Source organism: Anas acuta, chromosome 4 (assembly GCF_963932015.1).
Source record: "Anas acuta chromosome 4, bAnaAcu1.1, whole genome shotgun sequence".
NCBI lineage: Eukaryota > Metazoa > Chordata > Aves > Anseriformes > Anatidae > Anas > Anas acuta.
Genome location: NC_088982.1, coordinates 32180838 through 32204703, shown reverse-complemented (window position 1 = coordinate 32204703; position 23866 = coordinate 32180838). Strand labels below are relative to the sequence as shown.

General features: G+C 36.4%; 2 protein-coding genes across 3 annotated transcripts in view; one reads left to right on the top strand and one right to left on the bottom strand.

The window, feature by feature from the left end:
• The window catches only part of SYNPO2 (synaptopodin 2), a 92188-nt gene extending 75739 nt beyond the window's left edge, over positions 1-16449 (bottom strand). For both annotated transcript variants that reach the window (XM_068680584.1, XM_068680585.1), the window contains exon 1: positions 16186-16449. In XM_068680584.1, the coding sequence (XP_068536685.1) occupies positions 16186-16314 (129 nt within the window). In that variant the 5' untranslated portion in view covers positions 16315-16449. The remainder of the gene's footprint in view (positions 1-16185) is intronic.
• Positions 1-23866, top strand: part of SEC24D (SEC24 homolog D, COPII coat complex component) — a 117928-nt gene that overhangs the window by 41045 nt on the left and 53017 nt on the right.

Sequence of the window (23866 nt, the reverse complement as noted above, 5' to 3'; positions counted from 1 at the left end):
AATGTATTCTACTTGCAATGTAGGCTGTAACTCAGGTAGGAACCAGTCTTCAGAATCTAGTACTGTAAGAAAAAGAGCACATGCCATGAGACTTGCAGGAATTTTTTAAAAGTTGGCAAGAAAGCCATGATTATTTTATTTTTTTAAGATACCTGACCGTGGGTACTTTTTTCAGGACATTAATTTTAGTTGTGTAAAAAGGGTGTTATTGCATACAAATTAAAATATTTCATTAGAAGTGCTACTTAGATGGGAAATTAGAATAGAAATACAAACTAGCTAAGGGTTGAAGGGGAAAAAAAACTGATATTAAATTCAGATGCAAGAGCAGAGATGAATTAAGTTGTATTGCCATCCATTTAGCTCTGAACCCCTGACACTATAGTTTATTAGAGAGGTGGAGACAACAGAATTCTTTGTGACACAGATTTGTATTACCAGAGGAGCTACAGCAGACTTCTTCTGTGTTGTTAAAATAAATTAATCAAAACCAGCAGGGGAGAGTTCTTGAATTACAATGGTTGCATTATTAAGAAACTGTAAAGACTGAATTTTTAAGGAAATCCAAGAGGCATGTAGCTTGGGAAAGAGACAGTTGATTTTTAATGCTGCCATTTTTAACAATTCTGGAGTAATAAAAGAAACTGAGTATTGTTTCAAGCAGATCTTTGGCATATATTTTCTATTCATTTAATTATCTTTCTGAAGTATTATTATGATGTACTAACCCAAGCATAATATGGCAGCTCTCATCCCACTCTAAAGTGCTTTAATGACATTTGGCCAAAATCTGTGCCAGCTTGAAGACATGTCAGCTATCTTGCAGATGCAGCCATACACACAGAAGTCTGCAGTCCACACATTCATGAAATGCAGCCATCCTATGCCAGAACACCACTATGTGTGTCTTTTAGGAGGTAAAGTAATATTTTCCAAATAAAACTGTCAAAACAGGAAGGGACACAGGGTAACTAATGTAATCAGATCCAAGGCACAAGTTGGAATTTGATTGAAACACTGTAAGTAGTCTCTCTCCTACAAATAGACTTTAAAAAGTAAAATGATTGCAGGTGGTCAGAACCGCCAGGCACACATTTCCTGCTAGGGTCACTCAGGGGCTGGCCTAGCAGGGAAGCTGCTGTGTACCGAATGCACAGCAGTAACTTTCTGCAACACTCTGGTTTTGTCAGGAAGGAAGGGTCTTGAAAAAGGAGATTGCAATTTGAAGTGGTATTATTTCACTTTGAAACACGGTTATTTGTTGCAGCATAGGTGTACTTTGTATAAAAGCATTTTGCTAAGTATGAAAGACAACAATCACTGCTGTTGCTCGTATTCCTGTTAAGTGGTGTCTGGCTTACAAAATATCAGTCAACTGTGGTCTACCAATGAGACAGTGACACACAGGAGTTGTATGGCTACATCTCCATTTCCTGAAGACAAGGAACCGAAGTGTGAAAGTGTTTCTGCGTTACCTATTATTATCTAATGGAAGAGCACAAGTAAAAAGCTTATTTTTTTTTAAAGACATCGTAGTTTCTGTGCATTATAACTTTACTAAACTTCCAGAAGCATTAAATCCAATTAATGGGGACAAAATCCTACTTATTTAATTAATTTCAATTGACTCTGGATTTTGCTGCTAATGAACCTTGCCATTTTGAGACCTTAAAGGTCTAAAATCTGCTAAAAGAGTATGAACATTCTGAAGACTATTGTGTTACCCCACAGTACAAATATGTTCTCGCCTGTGACCTTCCTTTATGCCTCCTGGACTCTGTTGAAAATGCACTACAGTTCTTGCGCAGCTCCATCACCTTCTCTATTGTTATGCAGCAGAGTAATGTCCTATTCTGTAGAGTGTTACTGAAATAAAAGTTAGAACTTGAAGTCATGATAGGCTTTTCCTCATGTTCTTTTCCTCATCTCCCAAAGCAATAAATTGTAGAAATGATGATTAAGGAAGATAATTGAAAAATGATCTGGGACTAAAACCAAAGAAGATTTTCAAGCCTTACTCAGATGTTAGAATAGTGAGTTTAAAGGAATTTTCTGAAAATAATAACAAAAGAAACAAGCATATGCAAATGAGCAGGATAGTCTTGTCTCTATCAAACATCTGGAAAACATAAGCACACATAGAACTACCCTTTCCAAGGATTTAATTTAATAACTCATCCTGTTTGAGAAGATTAACATGTGGCTATAAAATACCTACTTGTCATTCAGAATATTTCATCCCAACCTAGATAGTTTTTTGACAGCTCTACAGTTATATGACTTTAGGACAAAAGCATTCCTTTTTATTTTGCGAGGCTTCTGTTATTCCAACTTTGTTGCAATCTAACTCAGTTGCTTTGTTACAGCCATATGGGACCTCCGAGTAACCTTCCAATGGATAAATCTGGAACTGTGCCACATCTTCATGACTTGGTCTTGAGACTGAACACAGCCTTTGCTACAGAAGCAAACAACAAAAAAAATGCATTTTGTACTGAGTTAAGAGGCACTTTTTGTAAATACATGTGAAATTAAGGGATTGGCAGCTGCTAAAACAAAATCCTCCATGTAGTATTTCCCTTTAGATCTGTGGAAAGTGCTCTAAGTCCCAACAAAGGTCAAATACTAGCTTAAAAAGATGAGACATATGCAGAACAGGAAATGGAAATCATTCTATCTTCTCCCCTCATAGGCATTCTCCTGCTTCCAGCATTTAGTAGTGAAAGAAGAAATAATCTGAAGGAATATCTGACAATATGACAGTATCTTGTTCATGAAGGGTTGTTAGGAGTTTCAGGAAACCTGCGGTAATGGCAGCCAGCCCTGATCTACAGCACTCTTCCAAATGCCAGACACCAAAGAAAAAGAATAGAGGCTAGGAGGAACCTGTGAAGACACAGCTAGAAACCGAAAAGTTATTTACATGGTTCGGTTCTGTATTTTGGATTTGTTTCTTGAGCAAGTGCTTCCCTATGATTCACATTACCTTGTGCATTGGAAATTGATGGGTGATGTAATGACTTAACTCATGGCACTGTTTCTAGCTCTCTTTAAGAAACCTTTATAGTCAGATGCAAATTTCAGCATATTGTTGATTAAAGAAGTCATTTAAAGATCAACTGAAAAGTGGCATTTTAAGCAATCGAAGAGGAATGTAGAATGAATGTAGTGCAGTGCTCTCTTGCAAATGAAAGAAATAACCTGACTCAGATTGCCTCAGAAAAGTTATAACTTTGCTGACACTGCTCTTATTAATACAGTTTTGAGGGACAGGGCCTTCTATATGAATTGCTGGTATCTTCTCAAGTTTCTCTGGGAAACATACTTTTTAAGGATTGCATAGTCTTTAATCAGATGTCATAGGTCAGTGCCTTCATAAATTGAATTTGGTGTCAGAATCAGTGTTTGGTTTCCTCTTCTCTTTATTATTTTGCCCTGAAACTTACCTTTTTCATATTAACTTAAGCCTAATAAGTAATTCAAAGAAAACACTTCAGCAAGAGCATATGCACGTCACTGTATCAGAGGGAACTGTTTTCCGGTTCTTTTCTTTTTTCATGGAAGAAACCAGAAAGCTGCATGTTGAAGTAAACTTTATCCCTAGTCTGAGAGCATGTTGCAAATGTAAAATCAGAGAAATCAAGAAAGTTCAGGGAAGCTTTTAAATGAAACTAATTCAGCTGGACCAACATGTAGGTTTTGCTTTAAATATTGTACAGATATAATGTGAGGTTGTGCAAATTCTTAAGGGATTGTTGCTTTCTTTAGTGCTATAAGAGTATAAAAACAGGGATTTTGTTGTTGTACACCTTACTGTACACAGTAAGGTGTACAACAATGCTACAATACAAAAGGGAGTAGATGTCGCTAAGAAATGTATTGGCAGATAGTAAACTCAGTCCCACAATCTGTGGATTACTAAAAATCCTAATATCATAAGAAGCTGTTGGTGACAGAGAGCTCAGGTCTCATCTGAAGGCGCACTCATCATGATTTGGTGGATGCCTATGAGAAGAAGCTTTTTAGTTGGGTAACAGATAAGTGAGAGACATTGCATAGAATTGGAGCAATAGGTAGCTGCCTCTGCAGCTTGTAGAGGTAAAGCTCTGACTGTCAGCATGATTCATCCAGTCATTGAAATAAATGTTGTTCCTTGTTTTAGATGCAGCACACAAAAATTGAAATTATGAACATTTTACAGCCTTGAAAAAATGCCTGGGTCTAGAGCAGTAAAAGGCTTTGGGGAGATGTTTAGGTGGTTCTCATTTTAGGTGAGTTTGATTGCCATGGTGTAGCCTAGAACACTTGAAAATAAAATATTTTTAATAAGAGAAAGGGATCCTTCCCACCCTGTTCAGTTTCAGCTGAGATTGTGCTAAGACATGGTCCACTCACGGCCTCTCTATTTTTATCCCAGGACCCAGCAGCTGGTGAACTGTGCCAGGGATTAATTCTTCAGAGCTGGCTGATGCAGGAACCCAGAAGGCCTGAATTCAAGCCTGATTTGAACAGGCCAATGCATCTTTAGTTTTCTCTTGAGTCAATTAGCACCCAATATCAATTTGTGCTAATTTGCAGTCTCTGCAACTTTTCCAGGCCTCTTATGCAAATCAGGACTGGAAGCAAACAACAACTGAATGACCCAGGAGGGTGGTACGGGGCTCAGCACCATTGTTCTCAGGCTGAGCATTTCAGTGCTCCATTTGTTCGTGTAGTAACACTAAAAAAAATGTCAGGCCACAAAGATGACCATCTCATTGGGCTTAATTATCATACCCTTTGTACTGTTCTTGCCTGTAGAGAAAAAGAGGCATGCAGGGTCCTCTCACTAGATTTAGATTCACTCGATTGTTTTTCACTGTTGCTGTAAATATAGATAAGAAAGCTGTAAATCTGAGAGTTTGGAAAATACTTGCTTCTGTGGATTGACAAGAGGTTTTAAAGTCAAATCATTTTGCAGTCACAGATTGTGGAATTTAATTCAGAAATCTTTTGTTAGCATTATGTTGGGAATCCAGGAAGTGACTTAAAAATATAGTGCATGTAGGAGCTGAACGAGGGCTATTCAAAGAAAGATGCAGTCATGGAAAAATATGTTGGATCAGACATACAGTGATCTCCTAATTTCAAAATATTCAAGTAAAAGTGGGCAGTAGCTGTAAAACTCAGATAGATTTCCAACATTCCTAGCTGTTCAAGGATGCATCTTTAGAAGGGCTAGTATTGCAGGTTGAAGTCATGGCAAAAATGAAGGGAGGGAAAAGGAAAAGCAAGATCATGAGGAATTTAGGAAAAGAAAAAAAATTTAAAAAAAAAAGAAATTAAGAAAGAAAGAAAAGATACTTCAAAGTTCAGTTTAAATTGTATACAGGACCTGGGAGACTTCTTAAATCTTCCATTGCTCCCAGCCTTGGCCCTTGTCATATCAGGCTGGAAGAAACTTAGGTTTGATATAAAGCTTTTTTTTTTTTAACTCTCTTTTGTTATTTCTCTACATGTATTACATAGTAGAGTGTAATATTACATGGTTATTTGATGAAAAACAGATAATAATTATTTTTTTTTCTTTAAAGGATTATGTCTGCTTCTTTCATAAGGCCTTCTGAAATATTTATTTTTTAGTTACTTTTTTTTTTTTTTAAAGTGACCTAATTATAGTAAAATCACAAATCAAACCCTAGAACAAATTTATGAGGCCCCCCTTCAAGAGATTATATTCTGTTTGTATGCAGAGCTTAATAAGTAGATGTTATAGGAAGAATTGAGGGATATAGAGCTTGATTAATTTGATAATATGTGATTCTTGATTTGTTTACATATTTATCTTGAATGAATTAATTCTACACCTTGAAATTACTCAGTCTGAGAGTTGTTGAACTGAACAATACTCAACAGCTTCAGTAAGAAAATACTAAAGCTAATGACCAAAATTTTTCAACGGTGTATCTGTCTTTACATTCATTTACCTGTGATTTTGGGGACTGTGAATAATAGCACCATCTAGTGATAATCAGTAATATGTCAGTATTGTGAAAAGGTCATTATTCAGCCTGGGTGTAATCGCACCCTGCTAATTCACTTAGCAATGGATTTGGGCACTTGAAAAGGAAAAGTGCTTTAGATGTGATTTCTGTGATGTGATTTAATGACTAGTATCTTCCTCAGGATACCCCTAAACATGCACAGCACATCTAAATGCAAACTGCCTGACAGTATGGATCCCATGAAATAAAACTTTAAAAATAACATTTTGCTTCATAAACAAATGGCACAATTTTATTAGGCATTATTGTAACAAACCTTCCCACAAGTTTGTGAATGACTTTTTTTGTATTGATCAGCATAATAGATTCATTCCTGTGAATGAGAATTTAAGTGAAACCATGCTAATTAGCTAGGTATCTTTTTTTTTTTTTCATACAAGTCAACAATTCTAAAACTTTGGGTTTTCCACAGTGAGGGATGTGGAACAGCTGCTTCTCTGTAAGGGTCTTAGACCTTAAACAATGCTGTATTTTAGACTTTGCTTAAAATATCTTTGATTAATGATGGCTTTTTCTAATTTGAAGAGTTTTATAAGCAGGTCTTACACTATGCATTCTGGGAGTATTATTTCCAGTGTGCAGGGAGATAATTATGAATATATGATAATATATAAAGCTATTTATCCCTTTCAGATTATTTCCATATGCATCCTCTGTAATTAAATCAGTGGCTTATGGCAGCTAGTCTTTGAAGTTCTCTCTGCAGAATAGGAAAATGTAATTTGTGGAACAAAATGCTGATCAGTGTATTCCAGCCACATCTGTTATGCTCTAGTAGTTCAGAGATTTCAGCGATGAGAGAATTCTTGCAAAGCAGAAGGTTTCTTTTATTTATTTCAGTCCAGAGGTCTGGAAGTGACAGGCACTATTCTAACCAAGTAACAAGATTTAAAATCTTAGGCATTGTTAGGCCTCAATTTTTAGTGAGTTCACTGAAAGTGATGCTTCAGTAAGTAGCTGTATTTCTATATTCAAATAAAAGTACTTCTGAGAGAATGGTAAGAGAAAGCAGAGAAAGAATTTCTTGCAGAGAAGAAGGATTTAAGTTTGTATAGACAGATAAATAGAGATTTGTCTTCAGGAGCACTAGTGTTAGTGGTTGAGTAAAGCTAATAAAACTCATGACAGTGAATTACCTTTAATACAGTAGATCCAGGAAACACCTGGTATTATACAGGCATAGGCAGCCACTATAATTACCATTGCACAATTCTCCATTTGGATGCTTTTCTTCTGGAAGAAAAGCAGGTTTTTGCAGGACATGCCCATCAGTAAGTGGCCTCGAGTATCTAGTAATGTCAGTCTAATACCTATTATTAGCAATCATTTCACTTTCTTATAAATTGGCAGACTGAAATGCCTTCAACTCAAAAGTGTATCTTGGTGCTTACAAAGCCTTCCAAGACAGTTTGGAAGTAAAATATACAATTACAAAATAGATCAAAAAAAATTACGTTATTCAACAGTGTTATTGGAATACCCTGAAGTCTGTTTTTATTAAATTTCTTTTTTTTTCCTTTGAAGGGAATTACTTCTGCTAGACAAAGAATACTGTAGGAAGTAGATCTCTAGCAAAAGCTGCTACACCCTTCCCAATGAGGATTTTTATTCATAATATCTGCTTCTAATTAAATATCTATACTATATAATACATCTTAACACTCAGTCCTTTGCCCTTTAAGGTCAATGGCAATTCGCCCATTGAGTTCATGGGAAAAAGTGCAACTGCTTTGTTAAGGAGTCCTTTATAGTAATTTCAGCTGTTTGGTTTTTAAAACAAAGATTCTTCTCTTCCACCTTTCCCTACAGACAACAAGCAGTTCCTGGTACTCCTTGTATAAGAGTACTAGGAAAGCAGAATTTGGTGTTACAAAATTACGCTCACTTGTCATTCAGTTTGTTTTTCTTTGTTACCATCGAGTGCTGCAATGGGTATATGATTGTCTTGCCTTTTTTTTTTTTTTAGAAACTCTTGAAATTCTGTATTGTAGCAAATCATGACATACATGACATGTTTATGTATATAGAGAGCATACCAAATGAAACCATCAAGACAGATGATCCGTATAGAAAACCGTAACTTATCTACTTTGCTCAGAGTTTTGACCCACCAACAGTTCATCTGCTAATGAACTGTAATAAAAAACATGTTTACGAAAAACAAAGCATCCAGCTTCCTAAATGGTACCATATTTCTGAAATTTACTTACAAAAAGTCAAGTTTATAAAATAACAATTCTACAACTGCACTGTCCAGGCTGACATAACTCTCTTGAAGGAAAAGGTTACCCATGCTTCAGTTGCCCCAACCCAGATGTAGCAAGGAGATGCCAAACAAAGAAGGAAATTTAAAGGATTCAAAATATGTTTCTGTGGAAGTAGGAAGATTTGTAGGCAGTGTTTCCCTGCTAAACAAGAGAAGAAGATCCTGTGCTGTGCCCAGAACTGCAGCACATGGAGAGCTCAGGGTATGAGTCTATCAATTCTGGAGAGCTTAAAACCAGTTTTTCATTGCAATTTTCCTTCCACATAAGCAACAAATAAAGCAGCCACTTCACTCTTCTTAGCACCCCACTGGGAGTAAGGTGCTGAGGTGTTCTGAAGATTTTTGGCTTTCATGCTCAACACCATGTTATATTGGCAGGTAACCAAAGGATAACACATTTTTTTTTTTTTTTTTTTTGGTGCATGCTGAAGTGTTTCAGTTTAAACGTGCATTAGCCTCTTCCTAACATCCACACTGCTTATGGACTGCAGATTCTAATGAAATGGGACAGATGGGAAAAATTACAGAAAAGGAAAAAGAAATCCACTGTGTAACTTGTGTACATTAGGTCTGAAATTTAAAACCTTCAAGCTGATATCCAGGGCTTTTCTTTAATGCCTGTTCTGTTCCAGCTAACAAACAGTACTGGTTGCAATCTAAATGTTATCATTTTTGTCCACAGTTAATTCCCTGCACAGAATTGTTCCTTTTAAAGTAGAAGCTATCTCTGTGAATCAGTCTCACTTTATAGAGTGCTAAGCATTTAACCCATGAAATATGGTCCCTAACACAGATTTCTGCTCTAGAAAGTAAATCTGAATCATGCTGAGCTTGGAAGAAAGCCCTTCCATGATTTGCATAAATTGCTTGCAGTATCCTCTCCATCAATCTGACACAATCCTAAAGGGTTTTGTAAACAGCATTTCCTGTTGTGATATTTTAATGTGAACTTGGCCAAAAGTCTTACTATTACATTCACATTCGCAATAAGAATGCAATGGCAGAAAATACAGAACAATGAAATATAATAATGTCATGCAGTGTACTTTAAATGTTTCCAGCAAAGAACCTAAACAATGGGGCAAAGCTCTGTACAAAGCAACTAATCTGATTTAGTAGGAATACACTGTTTGTTTTTTTTAACTTGTTCAGTTTAAATCAGTGAGAACTGTGTCGTTCATTCTATTCCATTGAAAACTCTCCTAGCATGAGAGTTGGGAACGTATCTGTTAGAAACAAACACAGAATACTTCCATGTATCCAAAGCATGCTTGTATTTGTCTAAATACTGTGGAAAGCATGCCAAAACCAGCTTGGTATGTAGTTCTGTATATCTAAAACAGGGTGTACAATCATGTGCTGGTTCAGCCTGCAGCTTTTAAACAACTAGATGGGACTTCAGTACTAAACATTTCCACTGGCACAATAGCTGGAACGCAAAAGTTTGGAGCTAGAAAATGCAGAGCCCTAACCTTGGGAAGTGAATATAAGCCTTTGCTGGTAAAGTTGTATGAAGTTTTCTTTCATAATTATTTTTCTGTTTCTAACTAGCAATGAGAGCTTTTCAGGAACAGTTACTCAGCAGTGGTGTATTTTAGTTAGATTTTGTGAAACTTAATTTGTGCCTTCGTTTTGCAAAATAAATTCACCTAACCTCTGTAAAGTCCAACATTTTCCCTACCTTTCAATGGAAGTTTTGTCATTTACTTAGATAGAAGCTGAACTGTGTCATCTGAACACATGCAAAAAATGTTATCGGTTGTTAAACTGGGTCAGGGCCCATAAAGGATTCAAAATCCTCTCAGGAAAAGATAGAGAAGAAAAGAAAAAAAAAAAAAAACACCACCACAGCTTTCCACATAACTCTTCATGTGAAAGAATATGTAAATATGCCTTACAGGGTTTCCTGAATATCAGCAAATACAGGCTGTGTCAGATGGTCTGAAGAGTGAATTTGAGAATAAGAGCTTGTCCAGGCTGCGAAAACAAACTATGTTTGGAAATGTATTAGCTAGCAAATTTAAACAAACAGTTTTAAATGCAGTCCAAGTAAGGCAAGTTGTGTTTAAAATCTTGTAGGTTAACTCTAAACTCCCCTCCTTTGCTGCCAAACTTCAGCTAGCATGTTTTAAACATGGCTTGCTCTGTCTGCGTTAGCATAAAGTTGTATTCAAATTCTATTTAAAATGTCCATTGATACAAATGATACAAAAGCATCAGCAGGGTCATGTTAGTACACTACTGAGCCTTTACACTGCATTTATGCATCTTCTTTTCTAACACACTAACATACAGTAAGATCTTACTTGACTATGCATTAACTAGTATATTTTCAGAATCAAATGGCACCAAAGTACCAACGCCAACTCACAGATGATTTCTAATGTCATCTGATGGCCCAAAACAAAGTGGTTATTTCCTGCATCTCCTGCATCTTGGGAGGAGGATGGTGCTCCTAGGTCATCAGTGCAGAGGCAAGCAGGCAAACAAAAAAACTGCTTCAGCAACTGATGGTTTGTACTCATCTATGTGACTTGGTATTTAAATGAGCTGAAAACACAGGTATAACACCAAGTGTATTTGCTGTGTCTCAGCTAGGATGTAGCAAGCAGAACCTCAGCTTCTGCTAACCCCATGTTTTTACTTGGCATTTGGGGCACACGTCAGTGATGAAAATGTAGGAGAATGACAGTGACTTAAAAGTGTTTCCTTAAATCTATTAGCGCTGATGTACTTTGTGGGTGGGCCAACTGCGCACTGACATACCTCTCATACGAGTGCCAGTGGCATGCTTTGACTTACCTCAGGATCAAAAGCATAACTGTGCTAACATATCCTATACTGTATTTTTTCTCTACTAGAATTAAATGTAAAGGTCAACTTGATGAAAGTCTCTAGGGCTTGTTCTGCATGTGTCAAGTTTTTCAGATAAACACAGGAAGAAAGCCAAACAACCACACTAAAGCCCACCTCTGTATACATCCAACATTAACTGATCAAATTCAGACATCAACATTTCACACTGATGGTTCAGATTGTTGCCAAGTCTTTGAGTTTCTCTTTCAGTTTCAGGTTCCATTGAATCCAAAATGATGAAACTGAGACTTGAATTGAAATCAGAGAGTTCTCATGGACAAGTGACAAGTCCAAAATGACAAGGCAGCCAGTTGTCACATGTCATTACTAAGGCAAAGGTAAAGCTACTATTTGTGTAGCAGTAGCAGTCCATTTAAGAAATTGGCAAAATAGCCACAAACTGTAAATGTTTTGCATGAAGCCTAGTTGAAGCCATTGGATTTGAACCATGAATTATCAAAGTATTTCACAGAATTAATTAGGACTATAGTTAACATTTACAGGACAGTGGAAATTGTGTGATATTTTACATGTTCCGACATAAAAGAACATCCATCAAAGTAGAGCAAAGGTTTTCAGGGTGCAAAACCACACTGAGTTTCAAAATAGTTTCAAAAAACAAAAACAAGTTAGTTTCAAAGTGTCCATTAAGTTCTTTGAAATAACTTGAAATTGTAGAGGATAAGCATTATAATTGCAATTATGCACTGGCAAATTGGTATGGTAGAAATTAAAGGAGGGGAAATGTTATGATTTTGTTTTTCTAAAAATTTAGTTGAAAAAGTTGCTGAAAAATTACATGAAGTTTATCAGCACTTTAAAAAAAAAAAAAAAAAAAGAAAAAGAAAAAAAAAGAAAACGTTATGTGTTTCTCCATATACAATTAGACAATATTCTGCCATTGATGAATCAGGGAGAGATGCGGATGCTCTCAAAGCTATAAAGTAGGACAACATGATTCCCTTTGAAGATGTGGTTTTTGCTGATGTATGTAGAAATATATCTGTATTGATCAGAATATAGCCATATTTACCAGAGTACTTCTAGACCTGATGTGATTTGAAATCACTAACAAGTGAGGCACCACTCTGAGTAACATCAGTTTCTTCAGTGTCTTAAGCATAACTGATCATAAGGATTTGTAAGCATCTGCTCATTTTTACTTCTAGGATACCAATATGAGAATGAGGACTGAATTTCCTTTGAAGTAGTTAGAGGTCTAAGTGACGGAACTTATCACCCTTGAATATTAGAAATATTCAGTTAATTTCCCAAAAGTAAGTTAGCAAGACTTTGACAGATATAAACAATGAGTTCATCAAATTGCTGCTTGGTGTAGGTAATGAATATGCTGAACATAGCGTACCTCTGTTGCAACCAGGTAATTTAATGCAGTTACACTATGGTTGAACTATAAATCAGTCATCCATAGACAACTACATTAAATTACTTGTTGCCAGAGAGGTGCTTCTTAAAGGCTATAGCTACGCTATATGTAACAGCTGGCATTGTTAAGTGTTAGTAGGAACATTAACAGGACTTTGTTTCAAATGCTAGTCCAGAAAATCATCCATCATTTTGTAAATACAGTTTTTATATATTTTATAAATTAAAAACTGCAGAGATATTTACATGGAAGAAGTCCATGACATTGAGAAAAATAAGCATTCTTTCATGTATGTTATAGTGGAAACAGAAGGGACATCACGTGCCACTTTGCTCTTATATATCTGGAATTCTTAACCATCTAGGGTCACTGTTATATTTTGATTTCCAAACCGTCTCATGCTTTGGAAAAGGTACTCTATAGTGCTATACTGACATGTTTTATTGTTGTTGTACATGCACAGCACAACTGATACAACCACTCTTTTCCTTTGTTTAGTACTACCGATTATCTTTTTTATTTCTAGAACATTTATTAGATAGCTTTCTTTAGCACAGTTTTGTCTTTGACAGTGCATTTAAAACAGATATTTTTTAGTTCATTTTGATGTATTTGGACATACAAAGATTATGCAAACTATTTTTAATGGACAATATTTTTTGTGAAGTGTTTACAATAGCAGACTTAACAAAATGAGTTGATCTAAGGATCCAGGGTTTGAGCTGGGGGTGGCTAAATATTTTGTATGCTTCTATGGAAAAAGAGTCAAATGTTTTTAAAAACTGCATGTTTTGAATAAGTGTTATAAATGAACAAAGCAATGTGATACTTCATGATAGTTCAAAAAAATCTCCATTTGTTGCAATCTCACAATTAACAAATTATTGAGATGTCTTGAATCTAATTTAATGGTTTGAAAATTCTTTGCAGATGAAAATTTCCTATTTTATGTGCTGGTGAGGAAATACACCACAAGATATTTATTGGGAAGGCAAAAGGCTTCTGTCTCTCTGTTAACACTTAGCATGATAATGGTAGATGATACTTCATACTACACTCTCATTGATTTTAGTGGGAATGCTACTTGCCTATACAGTGTAAGAGCTGGGTAAGAAACACAATTTTTCTACACTTTTCTTGTTAAAAGTGACAAAACAATATTTTCAAAAAGCAGTCATAAGTCAAACTGGTAAAAGTTGCTTCTGGTAGTGAACTACAATGACTTATTTCATTAGCTTTAAAAACAGTGTATTTCCTTTACCAAGTGTAGATAAGTGTGAATTTGGGATTTTTGTATCCTGCTAAAATTTCATGGATTATCTCACTTCTCTCCGTGTTACTTCCCTCTCCCCTTTAGATCCGTATCACAGCCCCTGCTCTGCTTATGACTGGGGCCTGAGTGCAGTTCAGCAGCTGTGCAGGGGTATATTGCACTCAGGTTGTGTTCAGCAACAACGACAGCAACCCCTCACAGCTTTCCTGCCAAGCTGAGATACCAAAAGAGAAATACACGCTTCTGACAAAATCTGCGTTGGTGTAAATTGGCAATGACCCACCAGTTCCATGGAGCTACATTAATATGAACTAGTGCAGAAGTCGAACCTTACACTTTTAAAAAAATGTGTTTGGAAAACAATACCTTTAGATCTTGGAGCCAGCAGGAAAATCACTATGCAATAGCTGTGTAATTGTTTAATCTTTCATGTGTTATTAGTTTCAGTTTTCATGGATAATGGAAGAAAAGCTGCAAACATTGCCTCTCCCCAAAACGGGCCACACAGTGCCTAGCTGCAACCAATCCACCATGCTTATAACACATACATGCTGATAGACATGTATTCTTACAAAGTATTGTATCAACCTGTTGATTAGTTTCATTTTCAAGAAAACAAACTCATGCTTTGTTCTTTTTCTAAAAATAGATATACTTGTTTCCTAAATTTTGATGTTGCCATTAGAAAAAGGGAAAAGTCATAACTGTTACCATGTCTCTAGTTCTCAAGCTCCAAATTTTGGTGGTAAAAGGGAAATGTAACTTAAGTGCTGCTGTCTAGGATGTGAATATGAAAAAAAAAAAGTATCTGGTGTGGACTGTAGTTGTCAAAAAAACTAAAGTTTATTCATAATCTTGTGTTCAAATTACTGTGATTTTTTTTATTTTAGTTTTACATAATCAAGGGCAGTTGCCTTTCACTATTTCTTACAATTTTTGAAGTTCTAGCTATAAATTTTCACTAGATGGCAGGACTCCACTGTTATCTATTATCAGTGGCTTTACTTGTGAAGCAACAGTTGCCTATCAGTAGGAAAAAAAATTTAAACATGTTCAAGTTTTGCAAAACATTGAAACAAGACTAAAACCTTAATAATAGAAAAATGATACATAAACTCAATAAAAATAATTCGCTTACTGAATATGATTAATACTATGGACTTAACTGAAAATAATAGTGAAAGATGTTCTTTTCTTGACAGAGGAACTACAAGGACCTTCTTTTATAAGATGAGGTAGATTTACACACACTGTTCTGATATGTGTGGAAAAAATTTAACTGATCCAGTAAATTAGATGTAACTAGTTAATAAGTACATTGACAGCTTAAAAAGTTAGAGCTTAAACAGCTGAACTTCTGATCTAAAATTATATATTAAAATCCAAAAAAATTAACACTCAGTGTGCTGAAACTACCAAGATACTAAAAGGTGATCTGCAAATCCCTAGACATCTTGTCTCTCTGCCTACTTTTCTGGCCTAAGGTATATTTTAATCTCTCTCAGTTTAAAAAGGGAGAATTGTATGGTGAGCAGTCCCAGCACTGTTTCAGCCAATGGCATTTTGCTGATCCCAGAGCTCTGGACAAAATTTGTCCCCCTTGTATAGGAAAACAGAACACAGCTCCATACAGTTACATAAGCCTCAATAACCATGACAAATCTTCATTGTTGCAGTGGCATGAGCAATTATTTTTAACAGCGCTACTTTTTAAAGTATTATTTTTTAACTTGGGGTTACCAATTCTCCAGGGACTTACTTCAGTTTATTCTAAGCTTCTGCTATCTCTTTTGCTTTCTTTTTATCCATGAAGATAATTTATGAAGCATTCAGTAATTTTCAGTGTTGTTCATGAAATATAAAAGGAAATGTTTGGCTTCTGTTAAAGCTGGCTAACTTTCCAAAAACAGAGATAACTCAGTGTAATGCTTTCCGGGATTCCCAAAATAGTAAGAACATTTTCTCATGATAAAGCTGTATTTATTTTATGCTTGAGAAGAGAAGTATCGTAAATAGATGACTGAAACAGCATTTCCTAATATGAGATTCAGTGTTGCGATATGCTGAGAACATTCAAAAGCATATAGTGAGTTGAATAGGAGCTGAAAGACATACATCACCTCACAGTTCCAAAACTTTTACATTCAAGAGAATGTTTGCAATGCTTGTTAACTATCTAAACGTAATCATCCCTTATATTGAAACAAACACAATCAGCACCTGTAGAATCTCTGCAAAATGTGTTATCGCATTCAAGCAAGCATCACAATACAACCCACACCAAGGCAGTATATATTTAACAAACTGTTTTCTTCACTCATGTTCACAAAACACTGACATCTTTCTCTCATGATCCTACCTTGGCGATTTGCAAAGGCTGCTTTTGCTCCTTGCCACCTTGCAATCTAAAGCCCCAAGGCGCCCCTCCAGTCATAGCAATGCAGATGTAATCCCCTGTGCCCATTTTCCTGGTGCAGTTAGGCAGCATTCATTTACAAAAGAACATGAAAAATTTGTCTTGCAGATGTTCAGCGAGCCTGAGGTTTGTCTGCCAGGCAGAGCTGGAGACCCAGAGCACCACACTGTTGCTGCTGCTGCGTACTGCACTAGCAAATGTAGTCATTCAGAAGAATGTAAGAGCTCTCTCAGACCAAGGGCACAGCCCACTCTTTCGTCAGATTCCTACGCTCAGCCCACCTTCAAAGTAAAGTAAGTAACACTGAGGAAACGCACACAAAGAGGCTCGGCCATGAAGCAGAAAAGGCTGTATTTAAACTTGAGTCTCTCGTGACAGCTAAATCAAAACAACAGCAGAAAGAAGTGTACATTTCCCAGTGATGATTTAGCACATAAGTTTACTTTAATAAATGGTGCCAGACATTTTAAACTCTAATTTACCCACTTCTTGCATTCATACTCCAAACAAAGAAGAAAGCAGAATCTAAAGTGAAACATCATGTACATCCTCTGAATTAATGATACACTTAGATTGAAAGCTCTTTTTAGGGTTTTTATCTTTACCCTGCACGCACTTTCTGCAGCACTGTAGGTATGCCAAAAAAAAAAAAAAAAAAAAAAAAAAAAAAAAAACTTTTTAATGTCCCAGTCCTGGAATTGCTTCTTTACTCTCTAGCCCCAGCATATTTAAGCATGCACTGCTATTTAGCAATGACCTGAAGCATTATTGGACCGTAATAATGCCTGTTCTTATGCTTTTCCCACCATGGAAGGGAAGGGGATTAGTGAAATGAGGTATCAATTCACTCTAATGATGCTATCACAAGATTATTTGCATTTTAAGGTAGCCTTATCATAAGCATGAATAAAAATGATTCAGTGAGAAATTCATTAGCCACTGCATTACAAGATCTGGGTGCAATTCTGTTCCCGGTTCCTGACTTAAGGTAGTCTAACTGTAGACAGCTGAGCTCCTGCAGATCTAGGTCTTCAGAGAAGTCAGGGCAATGGGAAACACTTGACATTTAAGTTACATGACTTTGCTTCTAAGTAGCTGGTGACTGTTGAGGGTTTAAACCTAAGCCTGTACACTTCGCCAGGAATCATCAGGGAAACCATACTCAGAAAGGGAATGGTCTTTGAAGGAGCTTTGCTAGACAACATCTGAGTGAAAAAACCTGACTTAGAATAACTCAGTTCAAGAGGGCTAGCTGCTCCTTACTATCTCGTGCAATGTTGATCTGTTGCTTTAGCAGACACTTTTTAGTTTTTCCCTAAGCAAAATCTTGCTATAGACAGAATTGTCTCCTTTTGCTTACTAATGAAAATTCTTAAGATTATTTTGTGACAGTAAAATTCTTAAGCATGTAGCTGCAAAAAAAATGCTCTATAGCACTCTGGTAAATACAAAAATAGTCTTGCTTTATTTTGTTTTGCTCTTTACAGAAAATGAACCTTATGATGCATCAACCTTTCAAATGTTATAAATTTATGGGCAAATTTATGTTTTTAATTACTACTAGGGTGCTTTGGTATTTAGTTTGTATTAGGCTCTTTTTTATCATTTTGGTAAAAAAAGGATAATCAAATCTGATCCCTGTTTACAAACACCTCTGAATACTTGTAGAAAAAGCTAAAGAAAAAGCTACCCAAAGCTTCCTATGTCCTAATCTCTAACAAATAATGCTCCATAGGCATTAACAACTCCCATTTGCCATATATGCCTTCCTTAAATGCTTATGCCTCAGCATATCTTGCTTTTTAATAGTAGTCTTATCTTCTAGTACATTCTCTGCATCCTTTGGGATTTCTATATGCTGGTCAGAAATTGGACACATCATCATTAAAATTGGAGTCATTCATGGAGTTGATGACATTTTGGTTTCTATTTGGTCTCTATAGTACAAATAAATAGCATCAATTCAGAGATAATTTTGAGGACCACTGAAAAATTTAAAGTTAACAGCAAAGACAGCCACTTAACTGTTGCCCTCATCTCCATCGTTTTCTCGAAAATCAAAAGATCTGAGTGTAGGCAACAACTGATAAAAATTCTGTGTGACAAAACTCAACTTTACCAACTCAGCAAATTACAAATGCCAACATTCATCTGTGCCAAAATACAGGCAACGCTCTGGCTTGAATCTGATCATCTATGATAAGATCTTTATGAAAAAAAATCTAGGTCAACCCCCCAGCTGCCCATCTGCTTTCAAGAACTGCCAGTACAAAATTCTAGCATGTTAGCACTGATGAGCTCTGGTAAACTTAAAGTAGCTAAGTAACAGTACTTAGACTTCAGTCAGGCCATATATCCTGAAATGTTGTCTCTGATAGGGGGGTGAAAAATGATTGCTTAGGAAAAAGAACGAGAACATGGAAAATGTACACTAGTTTCCTCAGGCGGCCTGCAGTGCCTACCACTCAAGAAATTCCTCAGCCAGATGCAGTTCCTTTGTATTTAGCAACAGTTATAAATTTCTTTTCTATGAACTTTTCCAGTCTCCTCTTGAGCCCACATAACTTTTAGTACTTATAGCTGATTGTAGGAAGTCATCCCTAACTATATTGTGTCGTTGAAAAAAATCACCTCTTCTTGTTTGAATGTGGATCCTACAGATTTGTCTGACATCCCCTGCTTCTTGTGTCAGAGACTGAACAAGCAATCCGCAGCTATACTTACCAAGTGTATTTGTAATGTTTTCCACTTACTTTACAGATATCTGTCATATCCACCTCAGTCATCTACTTTCAAGGGAAGACAAATGGGAAAATTAGTCATTCTTTATACAGAAGCTATCTCATACCTTTCATTATCCTTGCTGTCTTTCTCTATACCCTTCTTGAGGCAGGGTCTGGAACACCAAACAGTCATCTGACTGCAGAAAAAGTTGGGATTTATACAGTAACATGATGACATTATCTGTTTTGTTTTCTTATTTCTAACCCTGGCATTGCTAACACCTGATCTGCTTTTTCAGCTGCCAATGAGTTGATGCTTTCATGGAACTATCTTTTAAAATCTTAAAATCTTGTCTGATACTAATCAGTTCAAAGCTCATTGTTTTATACGCGAATTAATTTTTTGTTCCCCAACATGCATCACCTTATACTTATAAGCCATGTTACAGTATGGCTGCTTAGTTTTCTTACAAGCCTTTGGTGAAGGAATTTGTTGAAAGCCTTTTGTAAATCCAAGATCAATCAGATCACCCTTATCCACATGTTTTTTGATCCCCTCAAAGGATAGCCTTATGTTTGCGAGGCAGGACTTCCTTTTATGAAAACTGTTTTAACTCTTCCCAGACAAGTCATATTTATCCAGATGTCCACTGTTCTTTATTATACTTTCCACCTATTTGTTTTGTGTAGATATTGGACTGACAGGCTTGTTTTCTGAACGTCTCTTGTAACATTTTTGTTAAAAAATGATGCTCTGTAGTCTCAGGTAACAAGGCACTTTTAAGTAAGAGTCATCTGTTGCAGCTTCAAATTCCTTTAAAACTCTGTGTGATCTCAGTGACTATTTCATTTTTTTTTGCTTACAATCACCTGCAGACACTGGTCCATGTAGATTCTCATGATAATAATCATGTATGATTCTGAACAGTTTTACTATCAGTGGATTTACCTAAAATCTAATGTATATCAACCAGTTCTGTCTTCTGGATTCAGAAGACATTCCAGCAACATGAAAAGAAATAAGACGTATGCTACGTTTCCTTCCACAATAAAAGAAAAGCCGTCATTTCAGCTACAGTTTCCTACAAAAGTACCCTAGGTCTGTGGATTCTTTAAAAATGCAAACCTTTCCACCCATTCCTTAGTAATGAGAAATAGAGAGAGGGAAAGAGGATATCATGATCTCTAATTTATAGGCAGCATTTTAGTGCTGTAAATACCTGAATGGTAAGGTTTTCTCCTTTTTAACATTTCATTCTTTTCTTATCTGATTTTTTTTCCACATAAAATCAATACAGGCTAGTTCCCTAAAAATGTCCATTTTAACAACTTACGAGTAGATTCTAACTGTATCATCTGTAAACAATTTAATAAACTACACAATTTATTGTAGTATGTGATTTTAGCCAAAAGAGAGAAACAGCAGGGGAAAGGAGAGGAGAGGAGAGGAGAGGAGAGGAGAGGAGAGGAGAGGAGAGGAGAGGAGAGGAGAGGAGAGGAGAGGAGAGGAGAGGAGAGGAGAGGAGAGGAGAGGAGAGGAGAGGAGAGGAGAGGAGAGGAGAGGAGAGGAGAGGAGAGGAGAGGAGAGGAGAGGAGAGGAGAGGAGAGGAGAGGAGAGGAGAGGAGAGGAGAGGAGAGGAGAGGAGAGGAGAGGAGAGGAGAGGAGAGGAGAGGAGAGGAGAGGAGAGGAGAGGAGAGGAGAGGAGAGGAGAGGAGAGGAGAGGAGAGGAGAGGAGAGGAGAGGAGAGGAGAGGAGAACATTGTCAGTGCTTTTTGTTTTGCTTGTGTCTTAATTACACAGGGAAAAAAAATACACTTGTAAATACATAGTTAATTTAATGGAACAAAAAAGATAAAATCACAGTCATACCACTTGAGAAAACAGTCTCTTCCAAAATTAATTGAAAATGGCCTCAGCTAACAGATCCCTTCAAATGAGATTTTTAAATAAAGTGGTTTCTGCAAACTAAGCGTAGTGTAAGGCAATGAAGTCTACGTTATTATCCTGAATCACTGCCTAATAACATTTCTTGTTTAGTAGTAATACAATTAAGTAGTTGTGTAAAATAAAAGCAAATTTTGAATGCAAAGATAAATTCCATTTTCCCCAAACCTTGTAGAAGTAGAAAAAATATTCTTCTTAATTCCTGGGCTTAATTTGTATTCTCCTGACTTCAGAAGCAACAAGAAACAGAGCCACATGGAAAGGATTTAATTTTTAGGAAAAGATTTAAATGATGGACAAAGTGAATGAAATATGTTGACGGAAGGTTTAAGCTGCACAGTGCCAGCAAACTTTCATTAAAGCTGATTGCTCCTCATTTTCCCCCCATCAAGTTTCTCTTGTCCTACAAGAAAATATAATAGAATCCAGATGTTTGATGGCATGAGGAACTTAGCTGTGCACTGCAAGCTAAACAGGCTTTGCTGACTGAAAGTACAGATGTGTAAAGGTACAGTAAAACAGCAATACCAAGTTCTCTTAGTGAGGAGAAAAGAAATAAAAACTAAAACAATGACACACTTATTGGATACTTTTAAGGCCAGACTGGAAAGCCATGCCCATGCTCATAAGAGGCCTGAACATTTTCTCATTGGTAAAGGTAAAGGCTTCAAATTTTAATCCCTAATGTGGATTATTAGGCTAGATATTGTGTAGGGTTGGAATTTCACAACTACTCCTTTTTTTTTTTTTTTTTTGTTTCCGCAACTTCAAGAGTGGCAAATGAACTACAGTGGAAGAAGCAGAGAAATGTCCTGAATGTGACTCTCGTGTGAAAAAACGCTTTCTCAGAAACATAAAATAAATGTGACGATGATTTAAAACCTGAGATAATTCTTCTAAACTGAAGTGCACAGGGTTGCACTGTCACTTTCTGAAAAGCTGTAAGTCTGCAAACTGCCAAGTGTAAGGGGCAATGCTGAAAAGTTCTTAGTCACACTTTCCTCAAAGGCAGAGAAGTAATTTGTTATTGCTCTGTGCTGGAAACAAATTACATCAACTCCACACCAGCTCAGCTAAGGTTAACAAAGTTTTAGATACTGAGGAAGGGTCAAACCTTTGCCTGTTTATCTTTCCAATACCTCTTTGTTCCCTGTCTTGTTCTTAGTGGAATGACTAATAATAACTCTAGCCACAAGCAAAAGTTTATTAATGCAGGTAGCACATGCAGAAGAGTAAGAACTCTGTTCCTATTGGTGGTAGACTTCACCATAGTCACAATCATGCCTTTTGTTATTAAGTTAATATAAAACTCTGTGAACTGATTGTATATGCAGTTAATGCCAGACATTGTTGAGAGGTATGTTAGATCACACTCGGAGCATTTATATATGGTTTGCTAAAAGACAATGTAAGTCAACTGAGTTTAGCTACAGATAGAAAGTCTGTGCAACTACTAGAACGATTTTCTCTAAGCAATTGTGTTAGTGGTAGTCACTCTTGTTTGCAATAGTATTATCATTATGGTTTTAGGAGCAATTGTAAAAAATATAAATAAGAATAAATAAACAAATAAATAAAAGCAGCTTGGTCCTCCAAACTAGAAACTAAGATAATATCCTTGAGTGTTACTGATTGATAACAGTGAATAGAAATTCATAGAGAGCTCCCTTATAACTCTGCATTTCACCATACCAGGATGCAGATCAGTGAAGATCTGCTTTCTAAGTTTATGTGTAAGTGGCAATATGTCACAGACTCTCTACAGCCTAAGACTGGTCACCATTAAACACAGTGAATAAAAATGTATTGATAGCTTGAGTTTGGAGAACATATCTCTGATGTTTCTTCGGTCTTTGTCCTACCTGTTCCTACCCCAAGCCACTTCCAGATATGCAGAAAGTATATTCCTGAACTGCTGGTGGAAGAGAAGCAGACATTTCTTGTTTTTATTTTTTCTGGCCTAGTAAAGTCATTTTAGAAGACTTTGGGGCCTCCAGGTGTGTGCACAGGGCCTCACCATGTCCCAGCAGCACGCTAAAATAGGAGCCAGATTTCCTTCCCTACTTTCTCCCACTCACTTGTGTTGCCCAGGTAATTTGGAAGTACAGGTGGTCTTGAGGCACCCAAAAGGCCTTGGGAAAGGAGCTGTTTAGAAATATATAGTAAGACAAGGATTTTTGAATATACAGAAAAAATCATCAAGCAAAATAGCTACAAAGGCCCCTCAAGATTTCATTGTGAGGAAAAAGTAAAACACATTCACTGCAAGACTTATGAACATGCACAAAATTTCTGCCATCTGAATTCAGTCCTAGTGGTGTATTTGAAATGATAGTTTAACATGGCACTGAAGATTGAAAAGATCTTGAAGATTTAACATCCATCTGATGAATACTCACCTGCATTAAATTTCATTTTCTTTTGAAATTTGTTTCATGTTAGCCTGCATAAAAGTGATTAATTCCCTTTGATTAGTTGCTTCTAAAAAGCACAGTGAATGATTACATGTATTGCTCAAGTCTAGCATAAAAACCAACAATTCTTGCATCGCAGTGTAAAGCAGGCATTGTTTTCCACTTGAAAGGCTCACCAGAATGAATTAATCAGTACTAAAAATAAGAATAGGAGAAGCAGAGGAATGATTGTGTTATAACACAGTATGGGTCTCAGGAAATATGGGTTCCATTTTTACACTTGTAAATTTACATTTAAGTGTTGGTCTGGACCTTTAAAATGGGGAAAATACCTAATCCACAGTATAAACTTGAGTAATCTGTTTGAACTTCTGAACATCTCAGTGGGTGATTCGATAACTTGTCTCCTTCTGTAGTACCACATTCTTCCTTCCTTCCTCTGCACAAACTAGGCTGTAAGCCTTGTAAGGCAGTTTCTAACAGGACTTTACAAATACCTTGAAGTATTTTGTTTGGTGTCTGCCCCAGAGAGTCTGATGTTT